General features: G+C 37.7%; 1 protein-coding gene and 1 long non-coding RNA gene across 3 annotated transcripts; one reads left to right on the forward strand and one right to left on the reverse strand.

Annotated features, from left to right (window-relative positions):
* Positions 1-1,058: 1,058 nt before the first annotated feature.
* Positions 1,059-2,321, forward strand: LOC122148588. Of its 2 annotated transcripts, none has more exons than XR_006162485.1 (3): positions 1,059-1,093; positions 1,535-1,634; positions 1,724-2,243. It is a non-coding gene; the product is annotated as an uncharacterized LOC122148588 (long non-coding RNA). The 2 variants fall into 2 exon arrangements; XR_006162486.1 differs by lacking the exon at positions 1,059-1,093 and adding an exon at positions 2,274-2,321 and having other exon boundaries at positions 1,282-1,634; positions 1,724-2,199.
* A 3,116-nt stretch (positions 2,322-5,437) lies between these two features.
* LOC109097818 (IQ motif-containing protein H) lies at positions 5,438-23,373 on the reverse strand. Its single transcript, XM_042775820.1, is given in 16 exon segments — positions 5,438-5,812; positions 6,971-7,079; positions 7,489-7,550; positions 7,639-7,692; positions 7,695-7,766; positions 9,484-9,654; positions 13,647-13,936; positions 14,026-14,146; positions 18,663-18,941; positions 20,537-20,715; positions 20,801-20,854; positions 20,857-20,883; positions 21,310-21,376; positions 22,670-22,709; positions 22,711-23,192; positions 23,368-23,373. Coding segments are annotated over 16 exon segments (2,151 nt in total). The 3' UTR covers positions 5,438-5,674.
* Between the last annotated feature and the right edge of the window lie 159 nt (positions 23,374-23,532).

Raw genomic sequence — 23,532 nt, forward strand, 5'->3', positions numbered from 1 at the left:
TAAAACCATTTGAAGAACTGTGCAAAGCTGCTCTGGCTGCCCTCTCCTTGCCACATTCAAATGCAGAGGTTGAACGGCTGTTCAGCCAAATGAGTGTGGTCAAGTCAAAGCTAAGAAATAGACTGTCACTGCACACTCTCAACTCCATACTCCTTGTGCGGTATGGACTGAAGCTGGCTGGTGATACTTGTTACCAGCATAAACTACCCAGTGAAGTTCTGCAACAGTTTGGCACCACAGCAGCATACAGCTTTAAAGCCATGCCATCCTTTTCTGCTGATACCAGCTCATTGGACAGTGAAGATGAAGATGATTTGCTTGTAAATCTATGATTCATCAAGGAATGGATTTTCCAGAACCGAGGGAATCCAGGCTGATGGTGGCAGTGTACACTGCACTGTGAATGAGTAAAGTAATCGAGGAAACCACTGAACAGCTAACCAACCCAGCAGCACACCACACCATTCTATGTAGAGAGGTGTAAAGAGGTGCCTAGCAATAGACAAACACATTTAAGTTAAGATGCTAGCTGCAATTGTTCAATATAGCCTAATTGTTAATTTACTGATACACCTTGTTATTAGCTTGTTTAACTGTTGATCATTTAGGTAGCATATTAACTACCACATGGCTTTAATTGTTCAGTTCATGTGTAGTTTCACTGGTTAAAAGGAAAATAGCCTACATAAAATGTAATTGTTCAAAAGTGTTTAACTGTTCAATATCAATGTTGTATGTAAAAATAAAAATAAATCTGGTCATGAAAAAGTGTTGTTTCTATTCATTTTAAAAATGCTGTGTGTGTGTGTGTATTTATTTTACAAACAAATCTAAATTAGCATTTCAAATAATATCGGTGTGTTCGACATCGGCTGCGACTGGATGCAACCGATCGGCGAGAGTAGCCGCGTGCAGGTGGGGAGGAGCTGCAAACGGAGATATGAAGCCGGACACGTTGTGGCTCCCGTAGTTTGCTGCAATTACGTCAGTCATGGCAGATCACGTGGCGTTTGCTTACTTGATCGCAGATGAGCTGGAAGCAATAGAAAATCCATTATTTTTTGCAATACATTGAGCACGATGAGCAACGAAGGTGAGTAAAAGTTTAAATGTAAAAAGTATATTTTTAAACAAATTATAGACACATTAGCTTTTAAGTTAATTTAGCTTTAAAGTTACTAGACCTATACCTAGAATCGGAAAGTTATATGTTGAATAAAAATACTGTATCGAAAGTCTAAAGTCTTTGCAATGATGTAATGGGTGTTTTTTTTTGTAATCAATAGCTCTTGTTGCTTGCCTTTTAACAATAATTGTTATTATTTTGGTTTAATTAGAGAGAATGACTCATTCTGACAAATAAATAATTGAGTTTTACTCAAATTTTAACACTTCTGTATAGACTAATTATTTAATTAAAATCCCTATTCAACATAAAACACTGATAATAAATGTTTGACTAATGTTACATGTGTGTTCAGGTAGGCTACATGTACTGTATATAGTGAGTACAATTCCTCTTGTTCTTATATAGAATGGTTCCAAAAATAGACAATTTTGTGGAGGATGTTGTCCCTCTCTACAGTCTCTCAGAATTTAGAAGTTATTTCAGGCTTTCCAGAGAACAAGTGGAGGTTTGTACTGCACTGGTTAATATAAAATTCATTGAACTATTACAAGTGTTAGCATGTTGTCTTGATTAGCTATTTTTCTACCGTTGCAGGATGTCATCACTACCCTTGGTCCTGTGTATATGAATTTACAACAGACCAAACTGCCACTCACGAACAGTGTTCTTGCCTGCCTTTGGACATTGGTGAATCAGGAGTCATATCGTGGGGTGGCAGATAGATTTAACATGTCAAAATCCACTCTTGCCAAGCATCTCCATGAGTTGTGTTACAATATTAACACAAACATGGCCCACCACATATCCTGGCCCAGAGGTCAAAGGCTGGAGATGTCAAAGTTAGGGTTTGACACAGCAGGTTTCCCCAACACTGTATGTGCAGTAGATGGGTGTCACATTCCTATAATGAGACCCCACTGTGATAATCCCCTAGCATACATGAAGGTTGAGGTTTAGGGGTGCCGGCGACCTAGTGGAGGTAGTGGGACATGGAATAGGAGGTTGGAGAAGCTTTGCAGCACAAGCTGGGCCACTGAGGAGAGCTGTTTGGAGAGAAGATTGTAGATGTGGTCAGTGTCACTCAAGAATTATTTCCCTGGATATTCTTGTTCATTAAGTAAATGTGTACCTTTTGTTTCAACAGCTGATACTTTCTCCATGACAGAGGAAAGGAACATTTGATCTGGGGGGAATAAATGATAAATAAAACACTTGCACAAATCATTGGTGACTTGTAATTATTTCACAGTCATGTGGTGTACTTACCATTTTGCATCCTTTCAACGATGTCCCTGGAAACCGTTAGCATGACAACATTGCCTTTGCTGTCTAACACATTAATGGTGACGTTGTCCATTTTGTTGGTAATGCAGGTTCTTTCTATATCCTAAGGAACCATGGGACCATAGCCAACACCTGTTCCATTCATTATTACTTATAGTTAGCAACAATTGCAATTACCATTTTAAGTCCACTTTCAGTTTTGGCCTCAACATTTGTATCAGTGATTTCCATTGTTTTCATGATTTAGTGACTAAGTATCTCTATGTATTAATGGTATTAACACGCGTTTAAGATGTGTGTATAAGTGGTGTTTTGGAAGGGTGTCTTCCAAAAACAAGATAACATATTGGATATATACTTTAGCAGTATGACATGGGTGTTTCTGCTAATACAAAATGATAAAAGTAACCTATAAAAAAATTCTCTGGTGGGTATGTGTTTTTTAAGAAGGTTTCAGCAACAAGATTTACAGTACCCTCCAGCTGAGCTCTTTTTAACATTTTAAAACATAACACCATTGATTTTTTATATACAGAAAAGCACAATTCTGTTGGATTTATATTGTGATTTAGACCAACTATTTGAAAGTGAACAGAATGTTGTCAAGTTGTTAAGTTGAAGTTACAGCAAGTTGATAGCAGTTTGCTAACCACATGCAGGTGAAGTATAAACACAGCAAAATAAACTAGAGCATATGAAAGAAACGAAACAAATGGAGGAACATAATGTAATATGTACCATTTGTATAGGAGCATACATTTATGACCACATTAGATTGTATGTTTTTAAGATTAACATTTTAGTTATTAAAAATGCTCATTTGAATAGGTTATGCTGCTGAATACTGTAAAAGGTCTGTATAAAAAAAGACAGTCATGCAAAATAAACATACACAAACTCTATATTAACAATAAAGTAAATACAGTAAAACAATATTTAATAAATATGATTTATAAGATGAAGACGACATAAAAAACGTATTGAACTGTTTTAAAAATCCATATGAGAATTTCTGAAACTGAAGTCGTCGCAATAAACTTGAAACGCATGTCATCGGTGTCATCAGTGAATCCAGCCAATCGTGGATCAGTTGTGTCGTCATCAGAACCTGTGCAGCCGCTCTTCAGAAGCTGCGCTGGCTGAGTTCTCCGGCTACTCTCGAATCGCTCTCGTGGTACTTTGATGGCACACGTCACAGTCACATGGCGTCAGCGCTGTATCAAGTCGGACAAAATTTCTAACCGGCATGCACTGCTTCAAGTCAGCCGACGATCGGTCTGCGCAGAGCTGCATGAAGTCGAACAAGCCTAAAATCTATGTAGTTTTGCGTTGCGATTACGTAATGACGTCATGTCGCAATTACGTCACAATGTCATTTAGCAACTTTTAGCAACAAAACGATCTGCCTTTAGCAACTTCCCCTGAAAATTAGTTGGCAACACTGCCAGTGTGTGAGTTGGAGGCTGTGTATAAGTTTAGCACAGATATGAGCGCTTCAGAGTTTCACTCTCCGTCAAGCTATTTGTGATATGTTTCAGTTCATCTTAATGGATGCGCAGCACACCTGTGTTTGTAGAGGTGCTTTGGTGCAGTGGTATTTAATAAAAGGGAAAGCACCGGTCCAAAGGATTGGGTAGTTTGCTCCCTGCACCTGCAACTCAAACGTTATTATTCCATTTTAATTTGGACAGACCGAACTGGTCGTTGATGACATCACGGTAGCGCACACGGTATGAAGTCCAGTGCGGGAGCGCGCAGTCTGTGGTGCTGAGTGAGGTGACATGTAAGTACTTAAGAGACGGCAGGATGAGGCGCTTTACTCCCAAAGGTGCTGGGGAACTTTTATGAAGCACCAATGCGTTCTGCGTAGAATCTCTGTCATTGCTGAGTAAACCCTAAAGTCAGGTGGTCTAGTATCAAAAAGACGTTTCAAGAGCAACTGATGGCACGTGACGTCACATCATTATTTCGTCACGACTAAAAAAAATTAAGCAACGTAAATCATTAATAAAGACCACCAAACCCAACCAAACTGCAGACTTTTTCTGATTTTCCCTCTGATTAAAGATTTCCCCAACCTTTAATCAGAGGGAAAATTACGTTGTGATGCCGAATCAAGTCCCGCACTCGAGCGAACGGTTCGGTTGTCAGTGAAAGTAACACAACTTAGCGGAGCGGCTTTCATATTCTTTTGACAAATATTTACAATATTACTCCATTGCTTATACGAAAGTACGATTAATAAATTAATTTTCTGCAGAAATATAAGAGGAGTTCAATTCGACCTCCACTGGTACGATTAATATCTTCTCCGGGAAGAAACAACCAAGCGCTTTTTTGTTCCCATTTGCCCTAGATCCTCTCATATGTACAGTAACGTTACTATGGCTCTTCATTCTCATGCACACACAGACTTTCATCAATAAAGGAAATTAATTATTTATAAAAAAACAATATAGTAATAGAACAAAATATTGGATATATTAAATATCTAACATATTTGATTTATTAGGCTATATTTCCAATGTATTATAAATATCCAAAATATTGGATATATTACATGTTTAATAATTGTGATTATTTTATTTGTTGGTCAGTCATATCTGGAGCCAATTACAGACCAACTCCACTAAAGTTTGTTTATTTGTTTGACTGAATTTCAGATATTAGTCTTATAAAATGGAATATTTAAAAGGTTTTTGATAACATAAAAAACAAACAAACAACTTAATCCACAAAAGTTTAGCAATTTATTTAAGGTTTTCTTGAAATAACTTAAAACAGATTCAAGTAATTTAGTAGCAAACCTATATAATTATCTGGATGTTGCTGCTGTTTAGAATCAGTGTGCATGTACAGATAAATATCTGTTTAAAAACTATCAAAATGGATTATTTTGGAGTGATTATAATTTATGTATGCATTATATAGTGTACAGATTAGGCAACATTCCTCTGTTGCAGTCTCTAGCTATGAAGAGCTATGTCACAAATGGCACATGTAACTTAACTGTAATTATCCTGTTTGCATTGTTAATCTTTCTAGAGAGAAATATTGTACAACATTTTAGATCACTATAACTATGTGACCTGGACAATGTAACAATAGAAAAAATCCACTAAAGCAGATTCATGCATGCGTGTATCTCCTTTTAATGCTAGCCACATTACAGCTATAATTGAAGTCTATAGAAATGTTTGGTGACAGCAATTATAACTGAATGTGTAAATGCTTTTGTATGATAGTCTCTAAGTATGTTGATTAATCTGGAGTTGATCTATGAGGTTTATGAGATGATAACTGTTCGCTCTCGGGTGCAGTAATCTCCTTTTCTTCCTGAGATGTGGTTTGGTTTTATATTGTAATGCCCAAGACCTCCTCAATGTCCTTGATAAGGTCCTTATAAAAGCAAACAATAGCAGACATTCAGTCAGTACATGTCTGACTACAGATCCTAACCTCTAGCCACTGAACAGTGAATGAGAATCCCTTTATCAAATTAAGTAACAGTGTGTTGAATGTACAGTAGTAATTCAGCAAGTGGCAATGAAACTCCAATTCACTCAAAGTATCCAGCAGTGTTCTACATTTGAATGACTTCAGCTGCAGATAATGTAGCCAGAGATAAAGTCTTGAAGTTTATAAATGAATGCCTTGTGCACTGTATAAGATGTTACGACACAGAATTGACGATTTCTCAAAAAATGCACTCAAGTAAGATCATATGTGTCCTCATCTGAATTTGCCCAAAAGCTCAAATTTACTACTCTTTGCCCCCAAAAGTCTCAGCAAAACTTTGGTACAGTGCTGGTAATAATAAACTTAAGTTAAAATACTAACAATAATTTATTTAGAATAGCATATTTAGACAAGATTGCAAAAACAGTTCTGTGCAAACTGGAAGTCAACCCATTTTTCCACTGCACCTGTAAGGACCAGTCTATTCATCACTTGCCAAAGGTAATATGCAGGCAATTGTTGTACCAAATTTCAATTTAACTTGAAAAATATGAAATTATTAAATTAGACAACTTTGAACACAACTAGCATTACACTAAAGTTTTGCAGAGCCCTTTGGAGCAAGTGGTGGAATAGTGAACTTGATGCGACTTCTCTACCAAGTGACTTATATATTGTGGATATATTTTTTGTTAATTATTTGATGGTCACAGTTCATTCTTTGTCTTTGTAAAGTGACCCTGAGTGTTTGACAGATGATTAATGTCCTACACTCTCAGATATGGTGAAACCATTAAGAATAAATGCGATTAATGTCCTACATTCTCAGAAAAAGGTACTGGGGGTTTAATATATATTAATATGCACTTTTCAAAAGTACTAATATGTAGCATTTAGGGGTAAATAAGGTGCTTTTGTACCTTATGGTACCGCCTCAGTGACGGCTTTGTACCTTTTTTTCATAGAATGTAATTTGTAGATACACAATCTGAATGTGAAACATCTGAATTTTATTTTTTCTATGACGAATGTGAAGCAAAGAACATACCATTAGCTGGTCTTTTAAGAGTAGGTTAAGGAAAAACAACATCCGCATACCTTAAAATTGTTTGCTCCTCGCATATTTGGAGCTGATATTTCCTGATGAATGATTGACAGGTTGTGAGCAAAGGTCAGCAGCGCTCCCTGGAGATCCTCCGAGATTGTTCTGTTAACGACACACAGAAACAAACGAGCTTACTAATGATCCCCCAGAACCATCATCAGAGAAAAACAAAAAAACAATCACCTTGTTTGGCTGTGGGGCTGTAAAGAGCTTAATGAGAACTCAGCCTTAAAGAGTGTGCTATTCTTCAGGGAGAAATGAGGAAGGAAAGCAGGGCTTCAATGGGATAGGTATAGGATTTATGTGATGAATGCCTTTTAATTCAACTTGGCAGTATTTTGTGCTCTGACACATTTCGGGTTGAGGTATTCACTACATAATGTTTAATCTGCTCTTGGGAGAGTGCTCAAGGTCTAGATATATCTCTAATGGTAATGGGGACAGAGGAAGGGAAAACAAAACTGGAGAAAGATAAGGGTAATGCGTCTGCCTGCTTCTTGTGGGAACTCACAGCATGCCAAGGCTTCTTCGATCTCTGCTGTCATGGAGGGCGAACACAGTGCCTTGTCTTGCCTGAAACACATAAAAAAATATATTGAAACACTTGCTCTGCAATCAAAGAACTCCAGCTGTATTATTGCAAAATAAGCTAACATTTTACCTTGACATCATAACCTATGCCCTGCGCTTTGCACATCAGGAAAAATGTAATATATAATATACCAAAGAAAGATTGGTATGAAGAAGTCGGGTGCACATCACTGCAAAGCGATTGGTCACTGAGGTTTGCTGAGGAGAAAACAAACACACACAGAGTTAAGCAACAAACTGCATGTAATTCTGTTGCTAAAAATTTGACCAGTACATCTAAATAATATATTGACCTCTCGGGGACAGCAATAACAGCCATGCCAGAAACAAATAGAAGGGTTTTAAAAGCCCACATGGAGAAACAGACATTAGTCTCATAGTCATAAAAGGCACTGGGGAGAAAGAGTCCTGCATTATAAGGTTATACCGGTGCAGAAAACAGAAAGGTTTCCTCTAAAACCCAACAACCCTCGAAGACATGGCAGATAAAAGACGTGTCTAAAAGAACACCACAAGAGCGGATTAGTTAAGAGTGGCAAGACTCACAGGACTCGTAGCGGGCATGAGGCATATTCTCAGTGACAGATATGAAGCGGAGGGTAAACCCCTTGCACAGTGTGCGAAGCATGAGTAATTCTCTTCTATGGAACTCTGTTTTCAGCTGTCAGACACACTATCCTCAAACAACAACAAAAAGCTTTTCCTGCAGGGTTTTAATTGTGTTTGTAATATTCTGGGCCTAAATGATGGCCAAAGCCAGAGCCATTAAGACAGGCAGGCGGAAGCTGGGCGATATAAGCACATACAAACTAAATGAATGTTTGATAAAATAATACAAGTCGCAGATTAACAAGCGTAAACTCCGGTTTGCCACTAATAAAGGAAGTCTATTGTTTAGGGGCTGGCATCAGGTTGATGAGGTGCTCAGGCATGCATACACATGCATAATGAATATGTATGCATTATTTATGGGCTGATTATTTAGGCTCATCTATCAAAATGATAATGAATTCAGCTTCCTCTAAACACCAATCAGGTCGAAGCGTAATTACAGTGTTTAGTTGTATTTAAGCAAAATAAAACAACAAAGCTTAGCTAGATAAATCTTTATGGATGCCTTGATTTATCGGGATAATATTCAGCAGAGGACTTTTATTGCTCTCTGGTCCGGTCTCAAGGAACACATTCAGGATAATGGCATTCTTGAGCTTTGAAGAGCTAAAAGAATCCCAAACAGTTTAGAGAACAAAATTTAAAGTGAAGGTTGACCCAAAATTCAAACTGTCATCATTTACTCACCCTCCTGACTTTTTTTTCTACTGTGGAACATGAAAAAGATAATTACAGCGATGTCCATGCTGCTCTTTTCCATGCATTGAAAGTGAATGATGACCACGAATGGTGAAGATTTTCAAGCAAGACTTTCAGTGAATAATGACGTCAATTTCAGTCTGTGCCTCACATCATATGCCTTAAGAACACTTAGAAAATAACACACAAGTTGCATAGACTTCTTTTATAGCGATTTCATGATATTTTTTGACATCCCATGGTCCCCATCCACTTAATTACATTGGTTTTATTAATACTTTTATTAAGCAAGAATGCATTAAATTGATAAAAAGTAATAGTAAAAACTTTTATATTGTTACAATAAAATTCAGTTTCACATAAATGCAATTCTTTTGAAATCTCAAAGAATCAAAGAATCCAGAAAAAAAATGTCAGTTTTTTAATGGCTGTTACTGAACTATTCTAAAGTCTTGGATATGTTTGAATACCAAAATCCAAATCCATCTATTCTAAAGTCTTGGATATGTTTGAATACCATATTTCCAATCCAGTATATAATAACCATGTCTTCTTAATGCTGAAAGAGAAAGTTGATATTTTAATTGAATTTACGGATTCTTACAGCTTTGGTCTTTGCTCTAGCATTGTGTATGGAAGACTTCACGTCTCTGACTGGAGGAGGAACCTCCGATTTACTGGTGCAGCAGTCCAGCATCCCCCTCGTCATCATGAGCATCAGCTGGGTCATGGCCAACTGGTTACTGTAGCCCAGGTCAAGATCAATAGCCCATACCTAAATAAATACCAGTGCACACAGATATAAGTCAGCAGATACAACACATAAATCAATCACTTATTTTCAGCCAACAAGTAGACAATAAAAAAAAATACAAAACAAAACTACAAAACTATATTTCAAAAAAAAAACATCATAAAAAAACAATTATGTATATATATATATAAAAAGAAAGAACATAATGCATCTAAAACACAGAGAGAGAGAGAGAGAGAGAGAGAGAGAGAGAAACATAATGCATCTAAAGCCCAACTGGAGACTCTCTTCACATCTGTATGGTTAATGGCATCATTATAAGGATATTAAGGGGTCAGGCCCAGTCGTGGCCTTATGCTTAAACAGGGATAATTTTCACTGATAATAATCTAATAGCTATGCCCTCTCTTCAAAAAGTGGCAAATAAATCACCAGTGAAGGAGTTGTTAATAACTAAGTGGCAGTTGGCTGACTCTCCTGTCGTCCCTATTTGTCAACCTAAACGCTGCTGCCAGCGAATGCAAATGGTGGCCCGGCTGCTGAAATCACTTTATGATCATAGTATCACGCTGAACATTCACATGCTGAAATACAGTGAACCGAATCATCTATTTACACTGGATTTATTTCAACTGCAAACACCAATTAATTTCAGTATATAAAAACTATTTTAAAGAAAGAGAACAAAAGATTATTTATATAAAATGCTTGTTTTATTCTGTTATTTTTGTCCAGAAAATAAATTCCTCTGTTGTAACTAATATAAAAAATGATGTTATGATGTCCTCCAGATTAATTTTTCCAACATTACATAGTTTAAGAAGAGTTCACCCAAAAAATAAAAATTTGCTTAAAATGTACTCTCCCTCAGACCATCCTAGATGTACAGTAGATGAGTTTTTTTCCTCATCGGAACAGATTTGGGGAAATTTAGCAGTGAATGGGTGAAGGAATAAGAGACTCAGTATAATAATTTAACATTATACCTTTGCTTCTTGCCAAAATATGAGTCTATAATTCATGATAATGCTTCTTCCAGTGAAATCCCCTTGTATTTTAGTCGGAAGCAACAGTTTAAAGTTAAATATTGTCTTGATTCATTTATTATAAAAACATGCAGCTTTTGCTTAACAATATGTGAACTGATGGACTGAAGTCATGTGGATTACTTGTTGATTATTGATTTGTTTTTATCAGCTGTTTAGACTCTCATTCTGATGGCATCCATTACCTCCAAACGATCCATTGTTGAGCAAGTGAAACAAACTCATCTACATCTTGGATGGCCTGAAGGTAAGTACATTTTCAGCAAATTTACATTGTTGGGTGAACTATTCTTTCATTCAAAATGTGACTTTCCCCAAAAATGTAAAGCTCTTTTAAAAACTAAGCAACCGAAAAAATAAATTCCTTTTAGAAATAAGCTCTTATAAAGGGATCAAAGCAATGACCTTTAAAAATAGGACTCCAGGCTTACAGGAAGACATCAGTATAGAGAGCTGAATTCACCCAGCAGTGCATTCCATCCATAGTTAATACCTGTGCTTGTGGGATAGGTGGGACCATTTAGCCAGTCTGTAGAATCAGCCAAGCCTGCTTCATTGTCAACCTTAACAAAGGCCCTTGATATATACGCCCAGATTGTACCTGTCTGTTATAGCTCCTTCACTTTCATTAAAAACTGCAATCTTGCAGCTGAGCCTCCCTCAACACACAATGTGAAGCAAGCCTGCAAGGGCAAACACATGCGACCCACCTCTCCCCCACACATACAAAAAATACAGACTGCTTTTAGCAACAGGTTTGAATGTAAATTGATGTTTAAATAGAGACAGGTTTCGACTAGTCTGGCAGATCTGTCTGCCTCTGTGCCAGGCGAGATGGGACAGTAATGTTTGGATTTATCCGTCTGAATCCCTTTTGTCGGTTTTAATTGTGTGTGCAGTTTATTCTCTGTAAGACACACTGAATAAAATTCATCCCGTGCCTCTGTGAAATCACAATATACAGAATCCTGTGCTATTCAATCAGAATAATGTATGAATTACTTTCATTTGCAGGAGTAAAATCCATTCTATAAGGAGACTATATGAGATTTAAGTGTGAAATTTTCTATGGAAGAGAACATTCCACCGCAATGCGTAATTTATATAAAAAAACTGCCATCTCTGACTTCCAAAGTCAATCATCTATTTTAAAATCACAGCATGCCAACTGAGTCAATGATTAAAACAGCAGCATGTGACATTCATTCGAAAATATATCAGTTCCATGGCATTTCGCAATTTTTGAATGATAAATAGCATAATGTGCATATGGAGCTGTAAAAATCAACCACTGACTCAATGGGGGCTTAAGACTTTCACTGTGTTAAGTAAATGTCATAAGCTATTTTTCAGAGCCGTAACATCTCATACATTCCAAGAACATACACACATGATTACAACACAAACAAAAGGATTAGCTCATACCAAAAGGCCTGTCCATCCCCACAAAGGGCCCTAAAACATTAAGAACAACTGAGACAAGGTCTTGTATTTGCAATAGTGACAGATATAGTGAACACAATGCGAGTGTGTTCTGCCACCCTCTAGTGGCAGTGGGAATCGCAAAAAGAACAATGTGACAAGACACATTTCCATCTTAGGCCTGCCAGCAGGGATCATTGATAAAAATCACAGTACTCTAATTAATTATGCATCATGTTGCCTAGTTATATAATCACTTCTTTGCTCACTTATCATTTGCACTATGTACAACATTTCCACAGGGGATATTCACATTCAATGACTTAATAAACAGACCTACATTTAGAAACACGTTTTGAAAAATGACTAAATCAATATCTAACACAGCAAGGTCAGTGAGGTCAAATCCATACCGTTTTTTCTACATTAGACTCATATTTATTTTAATGCATCCCCTCCTTTTTTCCCTGCAGAGATTTTTCAGTTGTCATGTCCTTTGGCAGAGATGCAAAGCAAACCATCCACACGGTCTGAAACGCAAGGAATGCTAGTTAACCTCCTACTGTTAGGGGTGACTCTGCACTGTAAAAATAAAAAATGTTTATTTAGGTAACCTTAAAAATTAGCTTCATGAGGTCTAAATTAACATCTAAATTAACTGTTTTCAACCTCACTACATTAGCTTATGCTGTCAAAAAGATTAGAAATAAAAGACTCTTTAGTTTAGATAACTGCACATATTCATTTATAAAGTACACAGTCTCTTAATTCTACTTAGTGTAGTGTCTTAATGTAGTTTTTGCAGAAATTGAAAAAATAATGGAAAAATCTCACAAACAACCAAACCAAAAAGAACATCAACAGTAATATGCTAGTGAAAGCACTACAGTGTTCAATCTGTCTTGACAGTGACCAAGAACCCCAACGTCTGAGGGAAAAGACACTCCAACCTCCTGTCTGACACCACTACATAGCAGGGGTGTTGTAAGGTCAGGGGGCAAGGCCTTAAAAGGGGAATTAGTTTATTGACACAATAAGACCTGACAGTTTATAAGATAGCCTTTTGGCACATTAGCCCCCGGTCATTCTATCATCTGTACAGCTCCTAAGGGGAACCTATAGAAGTGTCCTATAACATCTCAATAAGAGCCCAGAACCAGTAGATTGAACCCTCACACTGTCTATATTCTAAGGTGAGAATAGTGTTAAGGGCTGTGATAGAACCGTGCCACATGTCAGATCCCATCTCATTCTCAACAACTTCCTAACATGGCAGGTTCTGTTTTCATAGAGCTGTAAAACAGATCGCTGACATTTAAGGACAAATTTGTCAATAAAAATCTTTTTTGAAAAAATAAAAATATATCCAAGAGACTCCAAAGGATATAAAGTTCACTTTCACTTATTGAAAACCGTTGTGTGTCATTGTAAACATTGATACAGGAGACTTTGATTGAACGGTTGTGTAAAAATAAAATGTTTTAAATAAGATTTGAACGGTTGTGTAAAAATAAAATGTTTTAAATAAGATTGTAAGTCAGTAACCTGCTGCTCGAGGTTGCTGGGATGCAGGAAGGTGACTAGATCTAGGGAGATGTGGCCCATGATGAAGCGCTGCTGACAGGCCTGACCCACACGAGTGCAAATGGTGTGCAGGACGTCAGGGCAGATGGAGGTCTGAGGTACGGTGCAGCCCACCACTTCCAAACCACTCGGCCCAAGCAGTTGATCTCCGCAGGACAGCATGTGAACATCTTCTCCTGGCTCCACCAGAAGATCCACTGTCAGACATGTCACACTATCCAAAGGAGGGAAGGCTTCTATCACTCCACCTGCTGAAGGAGATGGATAAAAGATAAATAGTATCAAGGAAGATCTGACAAGTAATTGGTTAGAGGTACTTTGCAAAATTAGTTGAAACTACCTTCCCTGAGGAAGTGTTCTAGGAAACAGGCCCATGTGACATAGTAGGACGTGTTGGCCGGATGGGCATAGGAAGCCAGAAGATGAAGAACCTCATCTAAGAACTTGATCATCACTGACTCCTGCATCAAAATGACAGATAAATGCAAAATCAGGCATAAACTAAGCTACATAGAATGACCTAAATAAAACTAATATCTTTGAATTTTACGCCATAAAGCAATTTCCAACTAGTGTTTGACGTGATGTAAAAAAAAACATATAACAGTACATAGCGTCAATACCCTTGATGAAGCAGTAACTTCTGAAGTGTGTCTTAATTTGACATGCCTTGCAAAAGCACAGAATGTGGTTGTGTATGGGGGTGGTGGTTGGTGTTGATTGACAGCCCATTGCCAAGGCATCACAGTAGTCTAATAGCTTTAACTGAAGGCAATAGTAACTGCACCTGTCCCCAATAACAACTGACACATGCTGGCAGATAAATACCCATGCAAGCCAATCGATCAGTAGATCAATCGGGGTCTGTTTCCGATCAATACAGCCCTTGTTTCTGTAACTAGAAAACACCATAATGTCTTTGACACTTAATTATGTTGTTAATTGCAATGTTTGACTTCCTGTGAGTGCCTCTTAAAACCTGTTGGTTAGTAAGAGAAAGAATTTCACCTTAAGGACCTCTCAAAGCAGAGAAGAAAGGACAGAGCACTTACGGATTGCACATAAGTGCATAGTTTGTGCTTACAAAACATTTCTAACTAAGCACAATATAAAAGGGGATAGAATCTTTTTGGTGGGAAACTATTTAATAAAAGGCCCTTTTTTATTTAACCACATTAAACAAGTCAATAGGTCCAGTTTTACAACCTTGAGAAGTGCAAGTTATGCTCTAGAAGATGTAAGGATTAATCCATTTTTGATCTTCATAAAGTCTTTATCCTTTTCAAGTACATTTATAACAGTCAAACAAAACTGACATCACTGAGGAAGTTGTCTCAAAACGAGGAGATACGATGCTGTTGATATTCAAGTCATGAAACAGTCATCATCATATTCAAGTACCGGAAGAGCCAGGGTCAATCGCTGCGCAGTGATTTCACCCCCGACACAAGCCATAAAGCACACAATGGTGCGGCAAAAAGTGTAAGGAAACGGCCTTCGTTCCCCGCGAAAGAGCAGGCGCACTCTGAGAATTTGGCAATGCACTTCACACGAACAGCGGGGAGGGAAGGAAAGCGAGAGGGAATAATTTTTGCCATTCTTTATTTGGACTTAAACTGCGAGCTGTACTGTGAGAGAGGATTCGGGCCTTGCTTGGCTTCCACATAAAGATGAGCTATTTGAAAATAGATAAATAAAACACGTCTCTTGTGTGCTTTGATTGCTGTTTGATCTCTACATTAGAAAGAGCGACACTGCAGTCACGAGCATAGTCAAAAGCATACAGTACCTCCTAAGAGGGATATGGGGCTTTTTTAAAAGCTTTCCTTAAAGGCATAGTTCACCCGAAAACAAATATCTTCATGCAAAAGTAGATATTCTGGAAAATGTCTTTTTATTTTTTTTTCATGTAACAAAGGTCAGTTAAATTTCTTTTTTTATTAACAAAAATAGTAAAAAAAATATATATATATTTGAAATGTATATTTTTGTGTTTTGTGCATTTTTTTTCTTTTTTTGTAATCCCTCTGATATACCTTTCCCATAAATCCGATAATCTAAACAAATATGAAGTGATGATACTATAGGTAAATCAATGTTTTTAATATATATTTACATTTTGAATGAATATGGGGCTTTCCTTAAAGGTATAGTTTACCTGTCTGCCATCCTCATCTCTTTGTTCAAAAAGTAAAGTAGATATTTAGAAAAATGTCAAAAGTGTTGTTGTTGTTTGTCCATACAATAAAAGTCAGTCAGGTCCATTGTTGTTCTGGACACCATTAGCTTTCATTATATGGACAGAGACAGGTGAAACACCAGTATTTTTTATGTATTTATTTGTGTGTGTGTGTGTGTGTGTGTAAGCCATATACCTTTATGATATACCTTTCTTATACATCAGATGTTAGGCAAACCAACAAATCTTGTACACATATAATGTGGTGATATCAGGTAAATCAACATTTTGAATGGGTTTGAAAATAAAGCCTGGTTATATTTGGACATGTTTGCGGATTACTTCCCAAATGCAACATTAACCAAAGGGGAATACAGAAGATGTTGTTACATTCAAAATCTAATATAATAAACGTGGTACAACACATAATCCCACATGCATTGAATAAAATAAGTAGGAGACAATCTGTCTTTCTGTTGATGCTATTAGTATAATGCTCGCTTGTATCTAATGACCCGTGTACTGGCAGAACGTGCATGTTTGTAATGTGTAAAGTGTAGCGGGTACAAGTCCACCCAACCGTTGAATAGAGTGAGATCCACATGTCTTTAACCCATCTTCTTTGAATAGCTGTAAGGCTTGCCCCAGGCTAAAACACCCCTCGGGTGTGGGGCTCCCAAACAGACTGCAAAGAATCACACAGTCTTTCTTTACACTGCCTCTAGGTCTGTTTTCACACTTATCTCTGCGGCTGTTCCTCTATAGGAACACATGGGTTCTGGTATTCTTTCTCCTGCATTAGAAAAGGCTCTTTATGCAATCAATAATTAAAAAATGTACACACAGTTAATAGGGTAAATAGAGGGGGAGCTGAACATAGGCCTAGGCTTGACAGGGGGAAATTAAGGATGCATTAAAGTGAAAGACAGCTCCCTAGAGAGGCAAAACACCATTTAAACTTCTATGACTTATAACTAAAGCCAAGCGTAAAACTTAAGTGAAGCCACCGAGGACTGATAATTGCAGTCTGATAATTACAAAATCATTGTAATATTTTTCTCAAAGGATAACAGCCTCCAAATGCATGTTTTAAAAATTTAATTGCAAATAGACATCATACATACTAATTTTTTTGTACTTAAAGAACAAAAGGCAATATTTACCCTTTATTACCCACTGCAACATTAGACTGATATATGTGTTCTAGAGTATTTCTGCATTTGTTGCTGAATTTATTAGCTTAGAGTAATAAAGATAAAATACAATGAACATAACATCAAGCAGATAAATAAAACAAATAACATGCAAATATGCAATCGGAAACAGAACCGTGAGCATTCAGCAAAATTCAGGCATAAAGGGTGCTGCAGAATGGCAAGATTGCCACTAAAAGAGTGAATACAGATCTGTTCAAAATGAATGACACATTGAAATAACCTCTGTGCTCTCCATTCTGTTAGCAGAGCTTGCCATTGATTAAAAAGGTTGAAGAGGTAGAATAAAGGCCTGTACTGGCTTCCATATGGCCCAGAAGCCCTAAGGGTGCAGGCCAGCTCATCAGGCCCCAGTTCCCTTTCCTCTCATTGGGACCCCAGCTGGTGAAGAGCCCCCCATTTAAAGCTCCTTCACCGCCATCACCATAATGGAGCTTGGCTGGGCCTCAACCGCTTACCTCTGTAATTAACAGCACCAATGCCACCACAATTAAAGCCCCAGATTCCTCTCTCGCCCTCAGTGTGAATTAGGGACTGAGCTAATAGCTTGGAGGTAGGACACACGGCCTCCTCTTGCCCCCGGGATAGAAGGCTACAATAAGAGGCTGCAATCAAAGAAGCAAGGTCTGATTTTGCACACAGCCGTGTTTGATTATAACCTTGTAATTAGCTTACATAAAGCTCACGGTGTAATGGCAAAGCACAGTATTTAAATCAAGGGCCAAATTGTAAGCATATGATACAGGAGAGGATTATGACCATGATTACGGGCGGATAAAACCAATGTGTTTTTAAAGCACACGACAGACTGTTGAATACATCACATTTAAATTAGAATTCATAAATATGCTACAATTCAAATGACTCATTATTAATTTCCCATGAATTTGAGTCATAAGCACTCTCTAGACAAATCATGATGATGGCATCAAAGTTTGGCCTTGGTCAGTAATGACAGGCTTGTCACTGAGACAAGGGTGCATTTTGTACAGAATGGGAATATAAAAACCAGGAAAAGCGGAAATTATAATGAACAGGGCTTGTGACTGAAGTGTAGCTGCATTTGCAAAATAAAAGAAATGGCACATTTTATTTCGCATTTAAAAACAAGCCACTTGATATTTTTGAATTGCTCCTGTTGCACCACAGGCACTGACTAATGCAGACTTTGCTTTTGAATGATGTAACTGTGATAAGGACAAATCAGAACAAATTTTCTCAACAGAAAAATCATTATATATATATATAATTAAATTAAACATAATAAAAAATAAAAACATAATCATACAAGAGTAATTAAAATGTCTTTTCTCAAAAAAACAAAACAACCACATTATTAAAAGTTAATTTATTTAAAACTAAAACAATCCTACCATTGCTGGACTTCCATGTGTTCTGTCATCAGCCTGGCCAGAGCTTCATGTCAGGCTGTCATCAGCTGAACTCCTGGTGCCCTTGAGTGGCATTTTATGAAGCTGTCACAATAGACCAGACAAATGAATTACCTCTAATATACTATTCTTTTTCTACATCATCAATGTAAGTTTCACATGAGGTATTTAAACAGATGACTGGCACACAGACCTGCTCCAGGGTGTATAAGTATATATCCCACTTTCCTGGAGGCATGTCGACCCCTGCACTACTGAAGATCCTTCTTCCTCCAGGTTTAGTGCTGTATAGCTGGGTCACCGCAGACTCTATGCCCAAAAGTGGAACTTTGAGCTCATCTGCAACAGCCAGGTCATCAGTGTGGGTGACACCGCCGAACATGTATGCCTGTTTCCCCTGGATCAGATTCTTGATGCCCTGTAGTGTTCTAGGTCTGTACTTCAGGACTGAAGCTAGACACATGTTTTGGGTCTAAAAGAGGAACATAATGAACTGTTGTGAGTTAATGGTCAATCTGATGAGCACAAAAGCTGCAGAATGAATCCTGTATGTTTCATAATAACATTATAAGCTCTAATAAAGAGTATACAGAACAAAAATGTATTAATTATGTATCCCCCCCCCCAAAAAAAGGTGAAATCTCAGCGGTCTTTGTGTACATAAATAACTGTCCTTTCCAGTCCAGTCTTACCCCTCCCTTTGTCTATGGGTGTAATTTATGAACGTGCACAAACACATTGGGCCCATTATGTGCAGCCAGAAGGGTCATGACCTCTTCTGTACTTCAACACGTTAAATTGATAAAGGAGAGTCAGGGGAGGGCCGTACACCTCTGCAGCCTCTTGTCTTTACTATGTGCTTAGTGATGGGCTCTGTGGGGAAAGCACTAATTACTCCACATCTGTATGTTTGATCCAAGCAGAATTGTCCCGTCTGTCATTGGCACGCCATGCTGGCAGCAACGGCTAACAGAGATTTATCCTACTGACACGCCTGGCAGAGTTTACACACGGAGAGGAATCGAAAGGGAAGAGGCAGCGCATGCCGCTTGTGGGCTATGCGGCAATAAATAACAGAGTTGCATTGCATACACGTGCAGGCAGTTAGGCCTACAATAATTGAAGAAACAAATTTGCATAGTGAAAAAAAAAAAAAACTCTCCTTCCTTGCATACTTTCAAGACTAGTTTACATTTGTGTTATTTTACTATTCATGACTTGAACTTTCCACTTGGTAATTGAATTTAAAATCAACCCTAGTGTAAACGATGACAAAATTTAAAATAAGTTTGAATTGAATTGAACATCTAGCCTTGTGTAAACGATGACAAAAGAAAACAAGCATGGCTTGCACCGCTTACATTAAAATACAGTGTGAAGTAATAAAATAAAATATTAAAATAATGTGTGCTCTTAAAATTTTGTTGACAAATCCCCCTAACTTCACCCCGATCGGGAGTTGTCATAAATAGTAAGTAAATATAACAAATAGTAAATATTTTAATAAATTATTTAGATTTTTATCATTTGTTTATATAAAAGCCAATTATTTAATACTGCAAACATTTTGCATTTATAATATCATGAGTAATATTTGTCTGATAAAATATAAGGTTTTATACATGAAAATATATATCATTATAATAGGCTAATAAATATATAGCAATATTAGAATCATTATATTTTGGGGTCCCTGATAACAAAAAGTGTATATATTGACAATGTTTATGTTTAGTTTTGAACAATATCAAATATATATAAATTGCTTTTGCTATAACTTAATCATAAATACAAATTGCTTTTGTTCTTCTATTGTAAGTGGCTTTGGATAGAAGCCTCTGCTAAATGTGTAATTGTAAAAGTGTAGATCCTTGTGCTGAAACCTAATCAATTATGGAAGATCAGCACAGAGTAGTTAATACAAAGGTCACCTTTGTCGCCCTCTACAGGTGAGAAATAAATCAAATTCTTCAATGAAAATTGTTAACAAATTCAATCGTTGAGGGGAGAAAAAAAGGTCTGCGTATCAACATCTAGGTGTGTGTGTGTGTGTGTGTGGCACCATACTGAAAAATGCTCCAGTGCTTCTGGCATGAGGATGGTGAAGCGTTTGGCACAGTAGGACTCAGGCACAGAAGCGTCACCCAGCTCAATGGCTGTCTGCAGGCCCAGCAGGCGAGTGTAGTACTGGAGAACATCCTCACCCAGGCGCACCGGAGACACATAGATGACCTCAACATTCTCATCTATATGTAACACAAACAGTACTGTGTTTGCTTTCATGTGTCTGCTGCCAATCCAATTTGATCATGTGATGATTAAAACCCTCACCTCTGATGACACACAGTCGGCCCATCTGGGTATTCTGGAGTACATCAGATCCCTGAGACTGAGCCGCTGATGTTGGGAATATCCTATTGAACGAATCAAAATGATCTGAAATGAGATTTTAAATATTTTAACAACAAATTAATGACTATTTTAAGTCAAGACACTCAGAATTCTCAAAAAGACTGCTATAAACTAATCTCTATAATGAAATGATTAAATGCATGAAAAGTAACAGAGCGAGGCAATAAAAACAATAGGGTTCAACTTCTTAATTATCTGAGCTCACACAGGCCTCTCCTCAGCCACCCCCAGTGCAAAAATCACACTCCATCTGCTGGTGATTACAATTCACACACATCATCATCTCCAATAGCCAGCACAGGCCTCAATGACAAGTTTTTGGTAAATACATTTTCTGTGTTTTCTGCAGGTGCACCCAAATACATGTATTTTTCCCCTTAAAAATATTATGTGACCAGAAACAATCATGACAGATGGAAAAAAATTACCCAATGATGTGACGTGGATGATAGTCCTTTTGGCGGAGGTGATGTGTTTCCATTTGGCTGCCAGACTCTGTGAAACACAGACAGCAGAGAATAAAAGAGAATAAAAGTGATCGGTGACAGACAGCACCCAGCACCCAGCAGCACATGGATTTATCACGTTGTCGGCCCACCGATGGCAGCAAAGGGAGGAAATTATGCTTGTCTTTCTCCCTGGGTCTCATGGAGACAAACCAAGCATAAATCACATTAATTAAATCAGCTAAGTGCATACTTAGAAACATCTTCCCTCTATTAATTCAATTAGCAGGCTACATGAAGCTTTCTGCCAGGGGAAGATTAAGGCTTAATTAAAAGGATGTGAGTGTTTAAAGGGTGGAAACATACACAAGCTTGTGTCTCCTCTCACAGTGAGTGACGGTGAGGATAAATGAACATGTGGGCACTAATTAAGAGACATGCTAGTTTCATAAAGATATTACAGCAATGACAGCACAGATGAAGCATCTGTTCTGAAAAATAGAAACTTAATCTAAATCACAATCACTCTTTGTATTAGCACCTCTGCAATGAAAGTTCAATTCTTTCCTAGGCTACATTGATAAATATATGTACCTTACAGGTGTGTTTTCAAATTTTTTGTTAAACAGCCTGATTTTATACAACATCTTATGAGTGGAACCACTGTACTTTCTTATGCCATGGATTCATGATCATTCAAAAGATATGACCAATGACAGCTTGAGACATTTCTGAGAAGTTGCTGGAGTAAACACACAATATTGCCAGTTACTTTGTCTGTTTTTGCCCCGCCAGTGACAAAAGTTTCAAGAAAAGCCACAGCAGAACCATTGCACGAATCCGTCAAATGATTCAATTACTTATTCATAAAGACAGCTGCAAATGAATCAGCATTTCTGAACAATTCATTTAAATGAATGATTCTTTGACTCACAAACAAGTCTGAATAGTTTTTTGTTCCTAAACAAATCTTTGTTTTTATACCTGTAACAAGTACCCAAATGACCTACTATTTCTGCCAAGACTCTGAAAAGTGCATCCAATACTTTGCTATCCGCAAGTTGTGAAGGCAGTGAAAATATGACAGGTATGTATAATCATAATACACACATTCCTAATACACAGAACATATTTTTTTCATGTGTGGCAAAGTTTGTTTCTCATCAAATGTAGTACCTTATGTACTAACTGAAGTCTGGAATGCACAAACAATGAATGTCTGAAGTGATACAAATAATGAAAAGTTAAACTGTTATATACAGTTAAAGTTCTTGGAATGCTGCTCAACCAATCAGATTCCAAGACCAGAACTAACTGTTACATAAATGTGTATTTTATTCACCTCTGCCCTGATGCGGTGGTTTTCTAGTTGGTGGAGACGTCAGTTTGGCATGTTTCAGCAGAGACATGGCAATAATTTGTGCCGCCCATTTGGGCCTGAGTTGGAGCAGGTAGGCGGTACGGGCAGAGTAAAGCCTCCAGCAGGTTTGGATGCACACAGCCGCTGCCCGATGCCCCTCGATGCCTCTGTAGCGCTGGCCAGGCTGACACATCAGGTCCCATACCTCATCCCTGTTTTCCAGCACTGAGAGCAGCTTCTCCATATGGGTGCACCGGCCCCTGCCATCTCTCCAGTCGAACTCCCCACTCTGCACACACACTGCCAGCCCCTCCTCACACACCCACGCCAGTGGCACCACAAAGTCCAATAGCATCCACTGCAGCTGGTCCAGAGCCTCTACCACTGCACCCCAATACAGACAGCATTGCTTTTTGAACCTACAGTAGTCAGGATCATCCGGGTCAATCTGACCCCCAACCATTGTGAAAGGATATTTGCTGACAGCAGCTGGCACTGGAATGCTCTAAGAAGAGAGAAATGCATATTATAATAAAGGCAAAAGTACCAAAACCCATAAATTAACAAAAACCTTCAAAATAAAAAACATTCTTCAAAAAAAAAAAAATGAAATCCACAGAAGAAAAGAAATTCATACAGGTTTGGAACCACATGAGTAAATGATACTACCCCACCCCCACCCCCATTTTGTCCTTGGAAACTGTTTTAGTAACAAAAAAAAAAGACCCGTCATACTATTGTTGGGATCAAATACACAACAAAAAGCTGATTTTTTGGATACATACAATTGACTTTTTTACTTTATATGTAGGCCGCAAGTGTTTAATGACATTGTGGAAACAGAC

The sequence above is a fragment of the Cyprinus carpio genome, chromosome A18 (assembly GCF_018340385.1).
Source record: "Cyprinus carpio isolate SPL01 chromosome A18, ASM1834038v1, whole genome shotgun sequence".
Classification (NCBI taxonomy): domain Eukaryota; kingdom Metazoa; phylum Chordata; class Actinopteri; order Cypriniformes; family Cyprinidae; genus Cyprinus; species Cyprinus carpio.